The 20908-nt window shown below is 48.5% G+C and overlaps 1 protein-coding gene across 1 annotated transcript in view; it reads right to left on the bottom strand.

The window, feature by feature from the left end:
- SORL1 (sortilin related receptor 1) overlaps positions 1-20908 on the bottom strand; it is a 607546-nt gene that overhangs the window by 380150 nt on the left and 206488 nt on the right. Inside the window, exon 14 of the mRNA XM_086949665.1 lies at positions 8472-8597. Coding sequence (XP_086805791.1) covers positions 8472-8597 — 126 coding nt within the window. The remainder of the gene's footprint in view (positions 1-8471; positions 8598-20908) is intronic.

Genomic DNA, 20908 nt, shown 5'->3' with positions numbered 1-20908 from the left:
CCGGAATCCCATCAGGGCCTGCAGCCTTATTGGGTACGATACACCTGATTGCCCTTTCTACTTCCTGACTGGTGAAGGGGCCGTCGATAATTGGAAAGTCAACTGTGGGACTGGGCAAAGGACCCAGACTTAGACTTAGATCAGGTGCCCCCAGTGGAGCAGAATATAGCTTGGAGAAGTAGGCAAACCAGACGTCACCGGGGATATTACAAGTTATCTGTTGATCAAGAGGCTTGTCCCTAGCTCTCAGCAAATCCCAAAACCCCTTGGAATCTTTCCTAGTACTTGCCTCTACTAGCTCCCACCAAAATTTGAATTCGTGAGCCTCCTTTGCCTCGGCCACAGTTTTTTTATAGAGTTTCCTCGCGATTCTAATATTAACTGGGACCTTGTTTTTTACTGCAGAGATAAGTTCCCCCTTAGCAGCTCGACATTTAGAGGAATACCACTTGTCCCTAGCCTTAGAAACACCTTTCGGTACAACCCTCACACTGGATTGGGGTATGATAAACAATTCGCTCAGTGCCACTATAGTCTCTGTGAATATTGGTAAGACCTTTTTACTGGGACTTAAGGCGTCAAGCCGTGGCTCCACCACTGACAAGATGGTCCCGGCTTGCGCCATCCTTGCTTCGTCCGCTGCTGCTTTTGCCCACTTTAAGCGCCTGCCACAGTTTGAGGGAACAAGTTCATGGGATGATTTCCACTTGTGGGCAGTCTTGTCTTGGTTCCCAACCTGCCAAGGAGGAGTAAGGGTTAAGGAAAGAGGATTGTGGTCACTATCACAAGACACAATGACCTCCATGTCTTGATGGAATGACCAAAGATTATAATTCAGCATGATGTAGTCAATTTTGGAGGTGTGACCCGTCCTGTTATACGTATGCGCACCCATAGAATCCGATTTGGATCGACCATTTGTTGGTCTCAGGTTGTGTTCCATGCAAAGAGCATTGATGTCTATCGCACTTTGCGTCCATTTGGGAATCGGGTCTAGGGATAGTATAGGGATACCTCTCCTTGTATCCTCTTCAAAGGTGTCCAAAATGTCTTCCCTAGCCAATGGCTCAAAACAGCAGTTGAAGTCGCCAGCAAGAAGAACATAAGAATCGATGTTGCAAGCAGCTAGATCGCTGCTTAGTCGTGTTGAGGTTAGACATGATGCCCCGCCCCTGGCGCCCCTCAAATAAAGATTAAAGACTTCTAACTTCCTTCCCCCTTGGGAGTGTATAGTTATCCAATGGAGGTCAGGAGATTGAGTGGTCCTTTGACTTACACTTAAACCTAGTCCAATGCTGACCCATATAAGAAGGCCGCCAGACGGGCGACCTTTGCATCCATGTTGTTGAGAAGCTGGGACAAAGTAGGTTAAAAAGCCTACTCTGTGCCTGGGTTCTTGGCACCAGGTTTCCTGTAGGAGGCAGATGTTATAGGGTTCTAAGAAAGCGTTCCATTCAGGGATTTCAAAGTTACGGGCAAGCCCTGCCACATTCCAGCTTAGAACCTTTAGCAAAGATTCACCTGGGGTAGTCTGCTTAGGAAGATAGATAGGTGTAGGCGGATTGGTCACAGCCGCTCTAGATGGCCTTGGTGGTGGGTCAATCTGGTGGTAATTAGGAGCCATAACTACACCGGACAGCTTACTATCTATTAATGCAGTCTGAATGGGTGACAGGGGAATCATACAGGGTGAATCCAGCCGTTCTTCCATGACATGAAGATCTAAAATGCTTGGAGCAATCAACCCCCCCTCAATAAACAAACTATGTGGTGTTCCTACTAGACCTACTGGAGGGTCAAGAACTAAAGGTTCAATTAACAAACGGGGAGATTCTACGAGCCCTAGGACCTGTGGTGGAGGTGCTTTTCCCATTAATTGATGAACAGGTTGCCTAGCGAGTCAATCTACCTCCTCCAGGCCACCAAACCTATTTGAGGTTGGGAGGCCGTTCCAATGTGAGAGGAAATCCTTTTGGTTGTTAGGATGACTCTTCCATGAGTGGTGATGTACCACTGACCAGTCATCCACCTGGATATGTCTGGGGCGTGGTGGATAAAAGAAGGACAGCGGCCTAGGTATGACAAAAGACCCTTCACTGCTGGGCCAAGAACAGATGTGCTGTACCGTGTGTGGATCCTCAAAAGTCACCACTATACAGTCCCCAGGACTGGTTTTCTTTGAGGGGCCCACCCAGGGAGTTCTACGAACCATCAGGACTCTACTTCTCCGGCCATTGGGGATTGGTCTGTTCACATTAAGCCAATGCATTATCTTATTCTTCAGAGACCAGTGGTTCTCGTGTTGACCATTACCAATCTGGGGGACGCCTGTCAACACAACCACATAATCATTGGCCTCTGGAGGAAGATCAATGTAGCCCCCTCTAAAATTGTTCTTAACAGGAGGGCCCTGAACAGGCTGATAAGCCACTTCACTAGGAGGGGGTCTAGAAGGGACTCCGGGATTAGGGTTTACTGATTGGTGCGGGAAAGCACGCTTGGGAGCCTTAGGTTTGGTGACAGCAGAAGTTTGTTCCACAGCCACGGTCCTCGGTTTGGGAACCGGCCGTACAGAGGCTGGTACTGGGGGGGGGGAGGTTGCTGAGCTTGAGATGTAGGAGCTAATGGTGTTGGATCAGCTACAGGGAGACCCTGATTTTCAAGACTTCTCAGGCCGAGAGTGGCCAGAGCAATAATGCTCTTTTCCATCTCAAGCAAGTTGTTTTCAATCCGTGAGAGTCTAAGGTCGAGGGGGGAAAGAAGTTTTTTGAGGGTTTCCCAAACTAACCCTATAAATTCCCCTTCATTCTTTCCCAACCCCTCTACCTGTAAGCCCTCATCCTCTAGAGTGGTGGTGGATGGAGCAGTGGCTGTCCCCTCTCCCCCTCCCTCCCTTAGTGGCTGTTTCCTAGGGGTACGCTCTCCTTTTGCGTTAGATACCGGGACACTAGTCAATGCCAGATGTTGTGAGACCGCAATTTTTGCCTTCTTGCGAGAGAAGGCAGAGCGGGAATGGCGTTTTCTTTTAGGTTGTTTGCCACTAGTCGCGTTAGAAAATGCCGGGGTGGGTGGGTTAAAACTAGCATCCTGAATGCGAGAAGTGGCTAGTAGGTTCGCTTCATCTGTTTTGGATAGTTGCTCTAAGGGCGGGGAAAGGAGGGAGTGAATCGGGGTCTGGTGAACATCAACCTGCGTGACTACACAATGGGGAATGGCAGGACGCTCCGGGGTAACCGCAATGGCTATGTGGCCTAGGGAGGATTTTTTAGAAATTGCAATGACCTGGGACAGTCTTCTAGCAGCTACCAATTCTAGGGAGACCCGAGTTTGGAGTTTAGAATTTCTTGGTCTATAGCTAGATTGGTACGGGTAATGAAGTCATCCATGGGGCCACTGATTGGTGGGCCACCATTGGCAGCCTTACTCCGGGTTAACCTGGTACACATAACTTTAGTACAAGAGGGCAATCGCCAATCTAGCAGTGGAAATGGGATAATAAGAAAAGTTTACCTATTTAGGCTCAGTAGAGGGTAATCGAGAAAAAATGGCGAAAGAGGGTGGCCCAGTCCAGTCCGCTCAGTCCCCGAACGGCCTCAAACGGCCCGCTCTTAGCCCGGTCTTCGCCCCGAGCTGTGTCCCGCGCTGCGGGAGTTAGAGGCTATATTATAGGGCCGTGATGGGCAGGGGGCGGGCCAGCAGGGAGAGCGGACCGGATGCTGGTATCCCTGGTCTCGCAGGGACTCCTGGTTGATGGAGTCCACGCACGCTCGCAGCCCCGCCGAACCCCTCGCCCTGACTGCCTTGCTGATCCTCCTCCTTGAATGAAGAAGCGATACCCCACACACTCCTGGGCGAAGCGGCACCTGCGGAGCGGGTGCGGCAAGAAGTGGAGTAAGTTGCCTTGTGCAGGTACGCATGTGAGTTCGCCTGTGCTGCGCCGCCTCCGTAGGTTCAATAGATTGGTTTCCCAGTGAGGAAAGGTGGTGGAAGCCATAACAAGCTTCAGCTGGGCAGGGGGCGGGCCAGCAGGGAGAGCGGACCCGATGCTGGTATCCCTGGTCTCGCAGGGACTCCTGGTTGATGGAGTCCCCGCACGCTCGCAGCCCTGCCGAGCCCCTCGCCCTGACTGCCTTGCTGATCCCCCTCCTTGAATGAAGAAGCGATACCCCGCACACTCCTGGGCGAAGCGGCACCCGCGGAGCGGGTGCCGCAAGAAGTGGAGTAAGTTGCCTTGTGCAGGTACGCCTGTGAGTTCGACTGTGCTGCGCCGCCTCCGTAGGTTCAATAGATTGGTGTCCCAGTGAGGAAAGGTGGTGGAAGCCTTAACAAGCTTCAGCTGGGCAGGGGGCGGGCCAGCAGGGAGAGCGGACCGGATGCTGGTATCCCTGGTCTCGCAGGGACTCCTGGTTGATGAAGTCCCCGCACGCTCGCAGCCCCGCCGAGCCCCTCGCCCTGACTGCCTTGCTGATCCTCCTCCTTGAATGAAGAAGCGATAACCCACACACTCCTGGGCGAAGCGGCACCCGCGGAGCGGGTGCGGCAAGAAGTGGAGTAAGTTGCCTTGTGCAGGTACGCCTGTGAGTTCGCCTGTGCTGCGCCGCCTCCGTAGGTTCAATAGATTGGTGTCCCCATTTGTATGATTAAATAAAAAAACAAGTAAATGCATCTCACAAGATGTATTTCAAAGTGGATGGATGAAGAGGACTGCAATGTTAGCGATGGAAGAATCATGCAGTTAGCTTGACAATCAACAAATGGTCAATAAGTCTAAACTATTTTTTTAAAGACAGGTTAAGGTTCAAAAACAAGTTTATTTAGACAATTGTCCATAAAACCATCTAAAAAAAAGAACACATTAATTAAAACGTTTAAGTGAACCCCCCTCCTCACCGCCCTATCCCCATTACATTTCATTTTTTAAAATTGTTTAACAGATCGTAAGAACCGAGCAATCCCAACTGCCACATCTAAATATCGCATCTTAGACAGTAACTCCACCGCCTTGTTCCTATGAAGAGCATCATATTTAAAAAACAAAGGTCTTAAAAACTTGATCCGATTTGCAAGATAAAAAGCGCAGTTCATAAGAATATGCGTAGTAGTGCATTTGGCTTTCAAAGGGCAGGGACTAAGACCACTATTATTTTGCACCCCTGTCTTATATGGGTGGGATGAATAGATTGGATTACATCCCACCGAACCCTTAGGATTTCTTTTCTCAAACCTGGATCTGGTAACTGTGATAAGTAAGGGGAAACACAATCCTGGCCAAGTGAAGCTAACGAGAAGCTAATAGATGATCTCTTCTTTAAATATAATAGATCACATTGTTGTGACACCATAGCAGCAGATTCTCTCAATTCTCGTTTGCCTGGAAAAGTTAGCCAAGATGTGACTGTTCCACTATTTAAATGGAGATTCTTCATTGCAGTCATTCTGGTTCTAACAGCCTTTGCCCATATCCTTTCACTGCTTTGGCTCTCTTCCCAGCACAATCTAGATACTTTAGCCACCTCATCATTCTCCAGCAGGGTGTTAAAGTATCTTGGAGCCCGAGTGGCGGCCGCCATGTTCCAAGATACCAGACTGAACTCTCTCCTTATGGCCTGGACCATGGTACCTTGTGGGAGTGATAGAAGTCTTTTAAGCACTACCCCTTCCAGTCTGTCCCATTCATAGGTTGGATCAAGACAAAATATTTCTCCTCCATACAGGCCTATCGGTGGAATCTTCCCTTCATAGGCCTTTAACAATGGGATATGGGATAGGCCCCCAAATCTACCATTGAATCCAGATAAACAGCTTGCCTGCAAAAGGGCCTTCTGCCTAGTGGCATCCCAATGCGCGCCCCAATTCAGATTTTTCCTAAAAGTTAAACCCAGGTATTTATACTGATCCACTTGTTCCGTCACCTGAGAATCAAGATACCAGGAAAAATTCTTCACTTTTTTCCCAAAAATCATAATTTTTGTCTGCAGACCAATTGGAGTGTAGTCCATTAATACTAAATCATCTGCATAGCGCAGACAAGCAATATGCTGATCCCCAATATTAGGTGAAAAAGACTTTGACTGGGAAATAGCTGTTGGGAGGTCGGCCAAAAATAGACAAAAAAGAAGGGGTGCTAAAACGCACCCATGACGCAGCCCATTGTCGATAGATATTCTTTGGGACAACCGTCCTGACTTGTCTAACTCCACCTGAGCCCAATTGCCAGAGTGCAGGGATTGAATAGCCCCAAGAAGGGATAGTGGTAATTTCCAAGCTGCAAGTTTTCCCCATAAAATATCCCCGTCAACAGAATCAAAGGCTGTCTGGAAATCTACAAAACAACTGCACAGTCTTTGATTTTCCTCCACTGCCTTTCGAGTAATAGCCCACAAAGCAAAGCAGTGGTCTATGGTTGAATGACCCTCCCGAAAGCCCCACTGTTCTAAAGGGATTATCTTAATTTCAGTTGCCCATTCTTCCAGTTTGGCTAAAATAATCTTGGAGAATATCTTTAAAGAAGTATCAAAGAGGCTTATAAGCCTATAATGCATTGGGTCTGTACCGCTCCCTTTTTTTTAAATTGGTTTGCACAATAGACCCCTTCCGGTAAAGGGGTAAAGACCAGACCCTGCAACCCAACTAAACAAGGTAGAGTTATTGTAGCCCACCAAACACCGTTTGTTTTAATTATTACCACTGGGACATTTTCAGGACCAGCGGCCCAAGTGAGTTTTATTCTCTCAATAACTGCTTTAACTTCCTTCACTGAGAACCAGTTGGCTGGGAGGGTTTGCCGGTAGATGTGCTGAGGGCCACCTAAACCTAAAGGTCCCCTGTATAACTCCGTCAGGTGAGTGGCCCACTGTGCTTCCGGTATCATAAGGTCAGAATCTCTCTACTTTGGCCATTAAACTCTTTGACCTTTGTCCAGAATGTTTGCTGATCATTTAATACTATAATCGTCTGCATCTCCTCCCACTTCCTATGATAAAAAGCTACCTTTTTTGACTGCACAAGGGATTTATATTGGCGTTTAAGTTTGACCAGCTCTTGGGTGGCTAGGGGAATGAAACGACACCTAGCACTCCTTGCTTTCCGTCTCACCAGTTGTTTCAACTTTTGGCAGTCCTGATCGAACCAGCCCAGGACACCCTTTGGGCGGGATTTTGTCTGGCCACCCTTTCCACTTATTTTCACTAAAATGCAGCCCAAAACTTGTTGCACAATATTATTATACCACACAATTACATCATCAGCATGAGTAGGGAGGATAGGAACCGTCTCCTCTAACTGAAGGGTTGCTAATTGTTGAAGATGCATAGTGTCTAAACGTGTTGTGAGCCTGCGCGGGTAGGTCCTCTCTAAGGGAAACACTCTTTCAGGGGATAGGGGCTCACACAAATCAAGAACTGCTGTGGTTGCCCAGTGGTCACTGCCCTCATATTTTGCCACCTCAAAGCTCTCAAAGTGGCCAAAGTTCCAAAGGGACGCAAATATATAATTAATAGGGCAGAGAGAATGGCCCTGCCAAAATGTTGCTATTGCTGGTGAATCCTTTTTAAAACGTCCATTTAAGTAAATCAGACCATGACTTGCCAACCTTCCACTCAGCACTTTGGCTTCTTTTTTGAACGTACATGCAGGAAAGTGTGCTAAGGGAATGTTGTAGGAATCCAACACTTTCTCCAATGTTGGTCTAGCTGTACAAGAAATAAACGAGCATTTACATCCCCCGCCATTATTATCACTGCTTCCGGATATTTTGCCACCAAATGCTGGAAAGGGGATTCAAATAATTCCAGCCAGTGATTCATTTGGCGATGGTCTTCTTTATGAATATAAACATTTATAAGCAAAAAATAACTTTGGACATTTTTACCCACAACCATTTCCACAACAGATAACTGCAGACCACTTGAAACGTTTATGACCTCCAATGGCCTCTTAATCACCTTGGTCGATATTAATGATAGTAGAGCAGCAGATGCTCTCCCCGTAGCCCGGAAATGACCTTTGCTATTCAGGGTCATAAAGCCTTCAACTGACTGGTCCTCTTTTAGCCAAGACTCCTGAAGGAATACCAGATGAAAGGGTTTCAAACTTTCTTCCAATTCGCCGCTGTTCCTCAAGCGTTCAAACCAATGGATATTCCAATTTAGGATTTCTAGATTTTGAGAGGACTCCTCATTCTAGAGTAAGGTGGGACTAATAATCCAATCTCCTTCCTCCGGAAGGTGTCGCAATGGGGAAAACCTATTACTTTTAGGCCTTACTAAAGACAGTATTTTTAAAACCAGCACATAAAATATTAATCAACTGCATTCAAAATACATTTTCAAAGCAAATGGATTAGAATTAACATTTGTCAAAATAATCTACCAGCAACTGTTGACACTGTGAAGCCAAAAAGTGATTTAAGAGAACACACAACTTATACTACAACAGATTATGACTTTAATTGTGATCAAAGGGTATCTCACCACACAAAATGTGATCCTCGTCTGACCCATCCTGACAGTCTGAGTCGCCATCACACACCCATCTTTGTGGAACACAGTGGTTGTCATGGCAACGGAAGCTAAATTCATCACATGTATGATAGTGTGCTAAAAGAAAGAAAACAGTTTTTAACTCTACAGCCACTCTCATCGCTGACTCTTTAGCTTTTGGCTTTTTTAGATGGAACATATTAGCCAATGTAATTAACTAAATATAAGGAGGCAGCTAGTCCCTAAAACTGAGAGCACAAAAACAGAGGTTTATTAAAAATAAAGACTAGGTGAAGGACACAGTGCTACCAAAACGTTCCATCAATCTGGAAATCAAGATGATACGTGTAGTAAAAAAACAAAATATGATCTAAACTAGAAGTGTTTTTACTGGCCACTACCAACGAATTAACAACAAATTGATCAGTGTGTGACAGTAAACAAAAAAAATACATAAAAATTGACTCATGAAATCTAGTTTAATTAGTGGTTCAAAAATATTCATTTTATTAGAGTGATTTTAGGTAATCTGAGACTTTGCCATCACGGATAATGTACAGCTGAGCTACTAACTATGTAAGAATTTTGCAAGAGTGAGGTACAAAACGCCTATGAAACAGCAAAGATAACATTAGATGCGCCCTTAGCACTGTCGCATGCAGCCAAAAATCACAGAATACTGAAGTCCCCTCAACAGACAAACACATATACACAGACAACATACCTCCATTACTAACGAACATCAATACAACAGTAGACCAGGCTACAAACAACTGTTGGATGAACATCAATCACAGCCAGTACAATATCTGGGCTATACCAACAGTAACACATTATAATCCAACTAAAAACATTATTTAATTCTAACTCTTTGTACGCAGGATGCTTTTAAGTGGTCAAAAAGTGGCGTGATGCACAACGAGAATATTTTGGAAATAGTCTTCATGATCATGGAATCATGAAAGCATTCTGATGCCAATGCCTCAAAATAGTCTGGCGCCAACTTATGACACTATACAAAGTACCTATGGTCAGCGAGCCGCAGGCTCTGATAAACATATACATTGCATAGTTCTGAAGTGAAATGGAAAGGAAGACAAGCAGTTACAGTAAGTAAGCTTTACTTTTATTTATATTCTGCAATAATACATGGGTGGACGTGTGATGTGATGTATACAATTACTGCTTGGTGGGTATGCTGTAAAGTGGTCACATGCAAAGTTTGAAAAGTTGATAGAAAAGAAATATTTCTCAAACTTTATATCTGCCTCGAGGAGGTGTAGGTTTTTGGCACGAAATCTGGTCTACTTTTTTCAGTAAGTGCACTGCATTGAAAACCGTGTGTGGTTACATGGGAATGCCCATGTACAACCCATGGAATATCCCCTTGCCCCAAAGTAGACTACTTTGCGCAATGTCAGGCAACTTTCCAATGCCAATTAGAATTTGAGTTCTGCAGCCATAAAAGGCATGGGATCACAAGCATAGAAGGTGGGTTTGATGCCAGATTTTCCAGGTTACTGTGGAATTCAGCCACTAGATGGGTATTTACTTCTGACAAAGAGATAAGAGCTCTTCACAAGAGACTGCCTACATAACACTTTTTTTCGGCAAAGGGAGATTTGCCGGAATTCACAAGTTGCAGAGCCAAGGCCAGGATTCAAACCAATTTCCCCATGTTACATGGACGTCAGTTGTAGCTGTGAGGTCACATTGCCTCCTGCACATGTTTGGCGCATTTTGGACTCTAGGTTGCATGAGGACCTCAAGCTGAGCCAGAGCAAGTCACCTTGCTTGAGCCTTGCTCAAGCTTTCAGTGGCTTGCCAACCTCTACATTAAGTCTGGTTGAACTGTGGGACTTGTAGTTGTGCATCTATGAATGCAGAAAACAGAACTAAGAGCACATTATAAAACTAGGACTTATGGGCCTACAAGACAGAATGGAAGGTGGTGGAGAGAGGCACGAGGATACATAAAAAGTGCCTTTGACAATATGGAACTAAAAAAATAAATAACATATGGCCTTTTTTTCAATTTGATATAGCCTCAACGTTTTACCAAATTCTGTTATAATTCAAATGAAAATAGTGCAAACGTGTTTGCATTAAATAACCCTTCTCGTTTTAGAAAGTTTGTATTTAAGCTAAAGAGAAATATCCTGAGCTTGGCATCAGTTGAGTGTCTTCTCAGACTTGAGGGTGGAGCATTAGGATTTTCAAGGATCAGAAGATTTGGTGAGACCCAAGGAACAGGAAACACCAACCCCTAGTGCCTGGTACGCGCGCAGTGGCACTAGCATGGGAGTGTTGTGTGACCTGATTGACCCCTAACACCACTGATCCCTAAAGCGAGTGACGTCAGTTCTGTACATAGCTATCAGCGCCAGGAATGCAGAGCCATGATAGAAACCAACACTGGTGCCATAAAACTAGGGCCCTGAAATGGATGTCCTTAACCCTAGATATCGGTTTGCAGAACGGGGACGATGTGTGGGGCGGTAGGGAATCTAACACTAACTACTGTTTCTTACAGATATATTGTTACAGAAGGTAAGTAGCTTGTGCATCTGAAAGAAACAGGTTAGTGTTAGATTCCTTACCTTAGAATAGATACCCCAGCAATACCAGCCCCGGTGGTGGATCTACGAACCAAGATCACCCCAGAAAGTCCCGGAGAACGGAACAGCCGAAAAAGCCACCTCTCCGGACTTGGCTGTCCAGGCAGTTATGCTTTGCAAACGTGTGCAGCGAGGCCCTCGTAGCTGCCTGACAGATGTCCTGAAAGGGGACTCCCCGACCCAGGGCAGTAGTAGCCGCCGTGGCCCGAGTGGAATGTGCGCTTAGCCCCACAGGAGGCTCCTTTTTTGCCAAGGAGTAGCAAACCTTGATGCACAAAACGATCCACGAGAGATGGTCCACTTGTGCACCGCACCGCCCTTCCCTTCTTAGCGCCCACGTAACCAACAAAAAGCTGGCCATTCATCCGGAACTGGCGTGTGCGGTCTAAATAGAAAGAGAGCGCACGTTTTGGGTCCAGACGGTGGAGACTCTCTTCCTCTTTCGAGGGATGCAGAGGCGGAAAGAAGGTTGGCAAGGTGATGGAGTGCCCGATGTGAAAGGCTGTAACCACCTTAGGCAGGAAAGAAGGACGAGTCCTCAAAACAACCTTGTCCCGATGGACAGAGAGGAAAGGAGGTTTAGAAGATAGAGCCTGGAGCTCACTCACTCTCCTGGCAGAGGTGATGGCAACCAGGAATGCAGTTTTAAGAGTCAGACGCCTTATTGGACAGTTATGAAGTGGCTAAAAGGGAGCGTACATCAGATAAGTCAGTACAAGTTTTAAGTCCCACTGAGGCATCACGAAAGGAACAGGAGGAAACAGGTGTGTGATGCCTTTCAAGAATCTATTTACAAAAGGGGACTTGAAAAGAGAAGGCTGATCAGAAAGCCTCAAGAAGGCTGAAATGGCCGAGAGGTAGCCCTTGATAGTGCCCAGAGCAGAGCCCTGCTGGGCAAGAGAAAGAAGAAATAAGAGACCTCTGAAAGCGTATACCGATTTTGTGGAGGGACGCCTGGCTGCCAGAATCACATCACAGACTTCAGGAGGCAAGTCAAATGGCCTCAACTGTCGCCGCTCAATCTCCACGCATGTAGGGGGAGACTGGACAGGTTCGGGTTCAGGACCGTCCCCTGCTTCTGCGACAGAAGGTCCTCCTGAAGTGCAGACGAATCGGGGGATCGACTGACATGCTGAGTAGCTCGGGATACCATTATATTCGTGCCCAGTCCGGAGCCACAGGGATGACTTGGGCCCGGTCTCGCCTGATCTTCTTCAGCACTCTGGGCAGAAGTGGTATAGGCGGAAAGGCGTACAACAGACCGCAGCTCCACTCGCAACGAAAAGCGTCTCTGAGCGAGTGTTGCCTTGGAAATTCCAATGCGCAGAACGGATGACATTGCGCAATCTCTTCGGTGGCAAATAGATCTAACCAAGGCTCTCCCCACTGCTGAAAGAGACTTTACGCCATGTCAGAGTTCAGACGTCATTCATGATCCATCATGCACCGACGGCGGAGTTCCTCCGCCCTGGCGTTCAGAGAACATGCCAGGTGTTGAACCACCAGGGTGATGCTCTGGCATTCCAGCCATATCCAGAGGTGCAGAGCCTCCTGACAAAGGGTCCACGACCCCACCCCGCCCTGTTTGTTGCAGTACCACATGGCGGTGGTGTTGTCCGTGAACACTTACACTACACTTCCCCGGACAGAGGGAAGGAATGCCTTCAGTGCAAGCCGGATCGCCCGCAGCTCCAGAAGGTTGATATGGAGCCGGGACTCTGCCGGAGACCAGAGGCATCTGATCTCCCCCTCTCCCATGTGGCCCCCACCCATCCCAGGAGGGATGCATCCGTCACTAGGACATGCTCCGGTTGGGGTAGGTGCTGGTAAGGCTGAAGGGGAGCACAGTAAACTGAAAGTGCTCGAGGCTTACCGTGTACCGCAGGTAGCGCCGGTGGGCCGGCAGGACGGGGATGTGGAAATAATCGTCCTGCAAGTCCAACACCACCATCCAGTCTCCAGGGTAGCTTAGACCTGAGCCAATGTTAGCATCTTGAACTTCTCCTTCCGGAGGAAGCCGTTGCGTTGAAATTCCCGAGGTCCAAGATAGGGCGTAGGCCTCCTTTTCCCTCCGTGGGAACCAGAAAGTAGTGGGAATAACAACCACACCCTACTTCTGGCCCAGGAGCGCGCTTGATGGCCCCCTTGGCCAAGAGGGCCGTAACTTCCTCTTGAAGAAGTTGCAAGTGATCCCCCGACATGCAGTGGTATTGCGGTGGCATGGCTGGAGGTGTTGCCTCGAAGGGGAGGGAGTAGCCCCTTCGGACGATTTGCAGCACCCACCTGTCCGACTTGATGGTACGCAAGGGGGAGGTGATGGCGAACCCTGCCCCCCACTGGCGTTGAATGAGCCTGAAATGCCAGACTAGGAAGGCTTAGAGGCAGGTGCTGTGGTGGCGGATGTGGACTGACCCTGCCGTTGTCCCCCGGCACTGCCACAGCGGTAACCACGTCCACGTTGAGACTGGTTCTGGGACCTGTGGCTGGCTGGATGTGTGGGGGCGCGCCCCTTCCTTGGCCAAGAAAGGGGCGAAAAGCGGAAGTTTGCTGGCGCTGGCCCAGGCACAAGGACTTGGCTGTAGCCCTGGAGTCCTTAAAACGCTCTAGCGCACTATGCGCTTTGTCGGCAAAGAGGCGACGGCCATCGGAGGTCATGTCCATGAGCGTGGCCTGGACATCCCCCGAGAAGTTGGCAGACTGCAGCCAGGCGTGGCGATGAATCGCCACCGTTGTTGAATTTGCTCTGCCCAGCGAGTCAGTGGTGTCAAGTCCACATCTAATCGAGTACAGTGCTGCAACCCGCCCCTCCGCCAGGGCTTGAGCGAGCCGTGTCCGGGCCTCCTCCGGACACTGTGGCAGCACCGCCGCAACTGTATACCACAGAGAGTGGGTGTACCGGCCCAAAACGCAGGCGGTGTTGACAGACCGCAACCCCAAACTCAGAGAGGAGAACAGTTTCTTCCCCAACTGATCATACCTTTTGGATTCCTGATCCGGCGGAGCGGGCGGGAATGCGGTCTGGGACGTAGAGGCCTGAATCACCAGGCTCTCGGGGTGGGGTGAATGGACAGAAAGCAGGGGTCGCCTGGAGCCGGGCGGTGGCGTCGGGCCATGTTCCGATCCACAGGGAGGCCTGTAGAGGGCTCGGACCAGGTGCCCATCAGAACGTTGGTGAGGGCTTCGTTAAATGGCAGTAGAGGCTCCGAGGAGCTTGCCTGCGGGTTGAGCACCTCAGTGAGGAGGTTAGTCCTCAAGGCCGCAACAAGGAGCTCAAGAGCCAAGGCCTTGGCCGCCCTGTTCAACACCACGCTATAAGTAGCCCCCTCCTCCGAAGCCACGGAGGGAGGAGAGATGAATCCAGTGTCAGGCGAAGTGTCTAGACCACTGGTCTCCCCCAGCTCATCTGCCCAGTCCTGGATCCACTGGCATTGCTGTGCCAGAGGGTCCTCAGACCCCTCCCAGTCCTCCTGGTCATCCATGCCCTGGAAACTAGGCAAAAATGATGAAGCCGGGTCGTAGGTGAAATGCTTCACCCATCGGCGTCGGAGACGGCAACGAGCGGCGCCGCTCTGGCGTCGCACCCAGACCGGGGCTGAAACCGGGGACGGTGTCATCCGGAGACGGAACCGGGAGCGACACCCTCGGGGTCGGCGCCAGCAGATGAGTTTTGAGGTTGACTGGCGACAAACCGGATCCAGGCCTGGACCCTGCGGGGCCCTGAGGCGTCGGGACCGGAGTCGCCGGCCCGCTGCGGCTCCCAGTAGGACCCGCGGGGCCCGAAGGCACCTCGACAGGTTCTGACGGAGGTGAGTCCTCATGGCCACGAGGAAAGCACTAATCTCCTCTGGTGTCGCGTGCAGTCCAGGGACCGGCGGGTATGGAGTTGGACGCGGCGCGAGGGGGGTGTCGCCCGAACCCTCAGCCGCGTCGCGCGAGCGTCAGGGGGAGTCGGAAGAGCGATGAGGCCTCTTTAACTTCTTTTTCGAATGCCTCGACTTACCGGAGGACTTGGAGCCCGATGAGTAGTGGTGACTCGACGAGCGGCGATGACTGCGGCTCCGCGACCGGTCCCTCGACTTCCTCCTTGACCGGTACCTCGAGCGGCGCGGAGCCGACTGCCGGAGCTCGAGCAGCTTACAGGACCACTCCCGTCTAGCCTTCGAGGTCAAGGCCCGGCAGTCGGGGCACGACTTGTCATCTTTGCCGTCCCTGAGGCAGTAAAGGCACCGATGATTGGGATCGGTCACCGACATCAGGCGGCGACAGGCGTCGCAAGGTTCAAAACCAGGCATCCCTAATGGCACCGTGAGTCAAAATCGACTCGAAAAGTTATCAAAAGAGATCAAAAAAGTTAGTCATAAAATGACTAGAGTACTGTTCTTCCCGGATCTGCGCTTGCTGGCGCGGAAAAAAGAAGAACGGACGTCAGCGCACGAGGGTGGCGTTTAAGTACTCCGAAGACGTCATCTCAGCGATCACGACACTGACGACTGACGCGGAGCCGCAGACGACGCCTACCGACGCGCCAGGGTACTGCTGACGAAAACTTGCAGGATCCAGCCTGACGCCTGGGGATATTCTAAGGTAAGGAATCTAACACTAACCTATTTCTTTGAGATGTTAAAGCCAACAGATTGAACTGACTGGATACTGTGGACATGTCATGGCGGCTACCAACTCATGGTGTGGGGAGAAAAGCAGTAACAGCACTAAATGCTGCAGTGCAAGCTCAATATTCTACTGTACACATTGGTACTCAAGAAAAGTGGAAAGGATGCACTGGTAGTCTAATAATAAATAAACACTAGTCAACAGCCTTGGAGCCAGTGAAACAGGCGTCTCATAATGGCAGATTAAAATATACAAAAAGTAATAACCCCCACCTGACTTATTTGATAGAAATGTGCATAGCACTCATGTTTGCAGGTGGCATCTATGTGCCCGCGATCTCATGTGGATGAAGCAGGTTTTTACTGCATGGTGTGGAAATGCCCTACAATTGGGCAAGTCTGGAAGGCAGCACTATATGATCTTGTGGACATCATCATAAGGATGCAGAAACCAGATCCCATGGTATGTCTCCTAGTTATAATGCCTAAGTCTAAGCAGACCAAATTTCTAACTTTTTTTTTGTTCAGGCACTGGTGTTTCTTCAAAGGGGAGCATACATGTTGTGGAAGCTACCACCTCCACCCCCCATGGATGTACAAACATGGCCAGAGATTTGAGACAAAGAGCGACTGGTGAAGGGGACACCTTGGCGCAGTTACAAAGAAGTAAAGGGGATTGATCAGAGGGAGGTATATGGGACATATACTTATTGGCCCTGGAGGCCAAGTCCAAAGATGTTAACCGCCTGGGACATTTATCAGGCTATATGAGCAACATGCTTAGAACTGTCCTTCCAAAGCCGTCTACAGACAACACAAGGCTGCCTTGAGCAGTGCAGTGCGGCTAGTACCACCATAGGATGCATTATTATCAACCCACACATATGAAGGAGGTTGACTGAACCAATGGATTTTTTCACTTTTATTTATATGGTCAATTAAACAACAGCAGAGGCGTAGCTAGGCGCTGAAGTGAGGGGAAGCGGACTCCGGAGCTCCGTCCGTAGCTTCCCCTTGCTCGTACTGTCCTGACGATATAGAGGTGCCCCTTGCCGCGGAACCTGTGGCGGACACACCGTTGCCGGCGGTGAACAGCTGCAGAGAGGCGGCAGTGATTTGCTGGTGGCGAAAACGCAGATTTTCTTCCAGAGAGCTCGGGGCCAAGGAATCAAGATTGCGGCTGGGGGCCGATTCGGCAGCTTTCACTGTGCATGGACGGAGTGATTCCAGGCTCGCAGTGAGTACTGATTAAGTTATAGCGCACCTCGGTAATTGGGACACAATTGGGTAATTGGGGAGAGTGGTACCCCGCTGCCTGCGGAGAGCCGAGAGTGCACCCTGGACAGGGAAGAAGAGACACCCCAGAAAATGGCAGCAGAAGACGGCAATGCCAAGCCCTGGTGACTGCAACATTGAGAGGTGACCTGTGGGGCTGCGGCGTGGTGGTGGCATCTGAGGGCGACCCGCCTGCATTTCCCAGCCTAAGAAGAGCCGGGGGGGGCAACCATGGGCACTGAGCTGAAGTGCTGTGGAAGAAGTGGGCAGCGCTGTGCCGAAGAGGCCCCTGCTCGGAACTTAGCTCGATGAAGAGCAGCTGACACCGGGAAGGTGTGAGCTCATTGGGCCTACTTGGGAGCTGACTGAGAGGTGCGAGGGAACTCCAGCCCAGCAGGAAGGTGCTGCATCGTTGTGACTCCCAGCACTGGTGTGCCGCAGCGGCGGCCGGTGTGCACTGAGGGGCCCCCGGGAGCAGAACTCAACGCTGGCAGTCTGCGAGAATGGTCGAGAGCTCCGACCAGAAGTCCTGTGGTCAGACGGTGCAGAATGGCCCACCCTGCTGCCAAACGTGGTGCCTGCGCTTGGAGTGTCCTGCTGTTGCTGCTCTGGAGACCCCTGCGAACCTACATAACCTCTAACAACGGGGAGGGTCTCCAGAAAGAAGGGGTTCGCTGTGTTGCAAGTGGAGGACACAGGACCGCACACAGATGAAGAGGACGAGGGGGCGGTGAGGAAGAAGGATGCCGCCCCGCAGGGCCCCACTCTGGTAGACATCATGCAGGCCATCACTTCTTTGAGAGAAGCTCTGGAGTCAAAGATGGATTCTATAGGGGCGGACCTCAATCTGTTGAAGGAAACCATCGTAAGCATAAGGAGCGTGTGAAGCTTAACGAGACGGCCTTGGAGGAGGTCCTAGAAGCAGTCACTGCACTACAGCATTCACTGAAAATAGTGGAAGCCAATATCAAAGTGCTCTAAGTGAGAGCAGAGGACAGCGAAGGGCGCTCCCGCCAGAACAATCTGCATATTGTGGGGATCCCGGAGCGAGAGGAAGGGGATATAGTGGATAGGCAGCCTTTATGCCGCCAATGTGGACCAACCTACATTCTTTGCACACCTCTCGGGGACACTGGCGACCATGCTGACAGGGTCAGTACTGTCGGGGGGGGGGGGGGACATTAACAGTATTACTGACGTTGACCTGGATCGCTCTCACCCTCCACTCCTGGATGCTTCCATACATAGACTTGCAGCGATCAGACATGACTGGCAGCGCCACTGGGGGTTGACGGACACCTGGAGGGCTCATCACCCATACAAAAGGGAGTATTCCTACTATTCTGCATTGCACAAACTACATATTCGGTTGGACTCGATCCTATGTTCCCCAGACGTGCATGGTGGGGTCACACTCAGTGAATATTTGGCTAGAACGATCTCTGATCATAACCAGTTGTTGTTTTCCTTAAACTGGCTGCGGCTCTGTCCTACTACACCTAGTTGAGGCCTGCGTCCGGAGACACTGGAAGACTCAGTGTTTTGGGCCACAATAGGTTCAATTATTGTTGACTATTTTTTAGATAATGCCAGAACAGAAAAGAGTTCACTTGTAGTGTAGTTCCTATATTCCCAATAGGCTCTGCGCATTGGAATAACAAACAATAGTTTAGACGTAGGACTGAGGTCGACTAGGTCTCTATTGAATACGTTAGACTTAATTATGAATGCCAGCTAGCTAAGATGTCACTAGAAACTTTCTCGAGTGAACAGGAATGAGTTAATTTTCCTGAATAGACAAGAAGGGATTAGTTTCTGACAACTGCATAAACATGACAACTTTGCTCCCTCCAGAATAAGGAGTATATCTCCAGAGTTGTGTGAAAACAATAGATAGCTATTTCACTCAGTCAATCTTGCATGCTTAGTTTCACCAGAGTGCAGAGAAATAGATAGACATGCGTTTTCAATAAAAGTTGTTAATTATTGAGCAGTCTTCTTTCTCATGCAAGAGAAGTGAATTGCCACAATTGCAATACTTGTCATAAAGTAAAGTGCATACAGTAAAAGGAGTATTATGAAATAATATTGTAAAAGCATTTATATGGTTTCTGAGCCATATGATACTTAAAACAGATAAAATATATACAATGCATACAATGATAAAAGTGGACTAAAAGTACTCAACTGGTGCTTCAAAAATACGCCTACCCTGGTGTACCTAAGCATAGTACGTGGGAAGGAGTAAGTGAGCTGTAGTTTAGGTTAAGTTAGTTTTGCCAAGAATCTGAATCAAGAATTCTCTAAGGATTTAATCAGCTCCGTACCTTGGTTTTAGAATGAAGGAGGTCTTGTATCTCTTTCTCAGGACTCTATCTCCCAGCAACCCGCAAGGGTGACTGGAAACACTGGAGCTGGATTTCTCGGCAGGAGAAAAGACAGCGTCTCTCTCAGTGCGTCAAATGGGAGGGTCGGCTTCCTTCGGCACTTGCATCAGCTGGGCTTTGGGTAAGTAGATAGCCGCTCTGCTCCAAACCACAGTGTGTTTGCTTAAGGCAAATGCTGGTATATTTATACCTGGAAGGTGCTGAGTTTGACGTAAGGTTGGACATAAGATATCACTAAGAACTTTCAGTTCTTTCAGGACTCTCAGGAGTTCTAGGACAAATCAAAACAGAAGCTGGGGGAATTCCCAGGCTGCTGGAGGCTTGGTTTGTTTAAAGAACGCGTTGTACTTTCTAGGAGTTTAGGGAAGTAGCCTTGCCGTATTTGGACTGCATTGGCTATGACTAAATATGGATATGATTCTCATGCATTTATAAGGATATGATTTGTTATAACCACATAAGGGCATAAATCGGGAATATTTAATTAGGGTCCTAGATACGTTCACAACACCCACTCCACGTATAATGTCCATCATTACTAAATACTAAGCAATATATAAACATATAAGTATGCATGTGTTTTCCAGCCCACCCCAAAATACATAAAATGCATTTGAAATGGTATAGATACACGAAAAATTATACTGTACGTTTTTCAAGCAGTGGTATCATTCAGATAATATTTTTTGTAGTGCATTATAATCTTCATTGAATGAATCACGAAAGTTACATTTATGAAATGGCTCTTAATACAGAAGAGAAGGTCAAGACCATTTCATCACATATTTATAAAAGATTGTACATGTGCTAGAGGCTGATTCAAAATATTGTCTCTAGAGTCTCTAAAAATAGAAGTTCTGTTCTCTAAGAATAGTTCTACTTTAAGCAGAGTATCATGTGCCAAAAAAAAGGTAAATATTTTGGGAACTGGAGAAAAATAATTTCGCTTTCGGGAAGAAAATAGTCCCAATGTTTTTTAGAAGTTCTGTTTATCAAAACTGAAGGCAGAATTCAAGTTCAGGGGACGCTGTGCGCTCGCTATTTCAAATATTATTCCCATTGTTAGGAGAGAACATTACATCAGATAGGCCGGCAAAAAATTTGTCTACAACAGTAGGTGAAAGTTGGGCCAACTCCGAAAAAGTGGAAATAGTGCATACATGCGATGCATTGCCATCATCTGTGTTTAGATCAGCAATGGTCACAGAAGGTTGTACCAGTGTGGTGCCGTTTTCATATCGTACTTCACCGTCACCTAATCGTAATGGTGAAGTCTCAATGAATGCCGTCATCAGAATAGGTAGCCGCTGGGGACAACCCGTTGCATGAGCCGTTACCGAACCAAGCAAAGCATCGATATCCATTGGTACTTCTGATGGTAGTGTAAGACAGACGTCCAACACGCATTCATCTACGCATAGCAGACATCGAAGCACAGGTAAGATGCAATCTTGCCAGATTGTTCTGAACGAAAGAAACCAGGTAGTATTCAGATCTCTTAGCCAGGCCAATCCGAGGACTTTAGTGATCCGTTCTCG

Source organism: Lissotriton vulgaris, unplaced genomic scaffold (genome assembly GCF_964263255.1).
Source record: "Lissotriton vulgaris unplaced genomic scaffold, aLisVul1.2 SCAFFOLD_911, whole genome shotgun sequence".
In the NCBI taxonomy this organism is placed as follows: Eukaryota; Metazoa; Chordata; class Amphibia; order Caudata; family Salamandridae; genus Lissotriton; species Lissotriton vulgaris.
The sequence above is the reverse complement of the archived record's forward strand: the minus strand, read 5'-3'. Positions and strand labels throughout refer to the sequence as shown.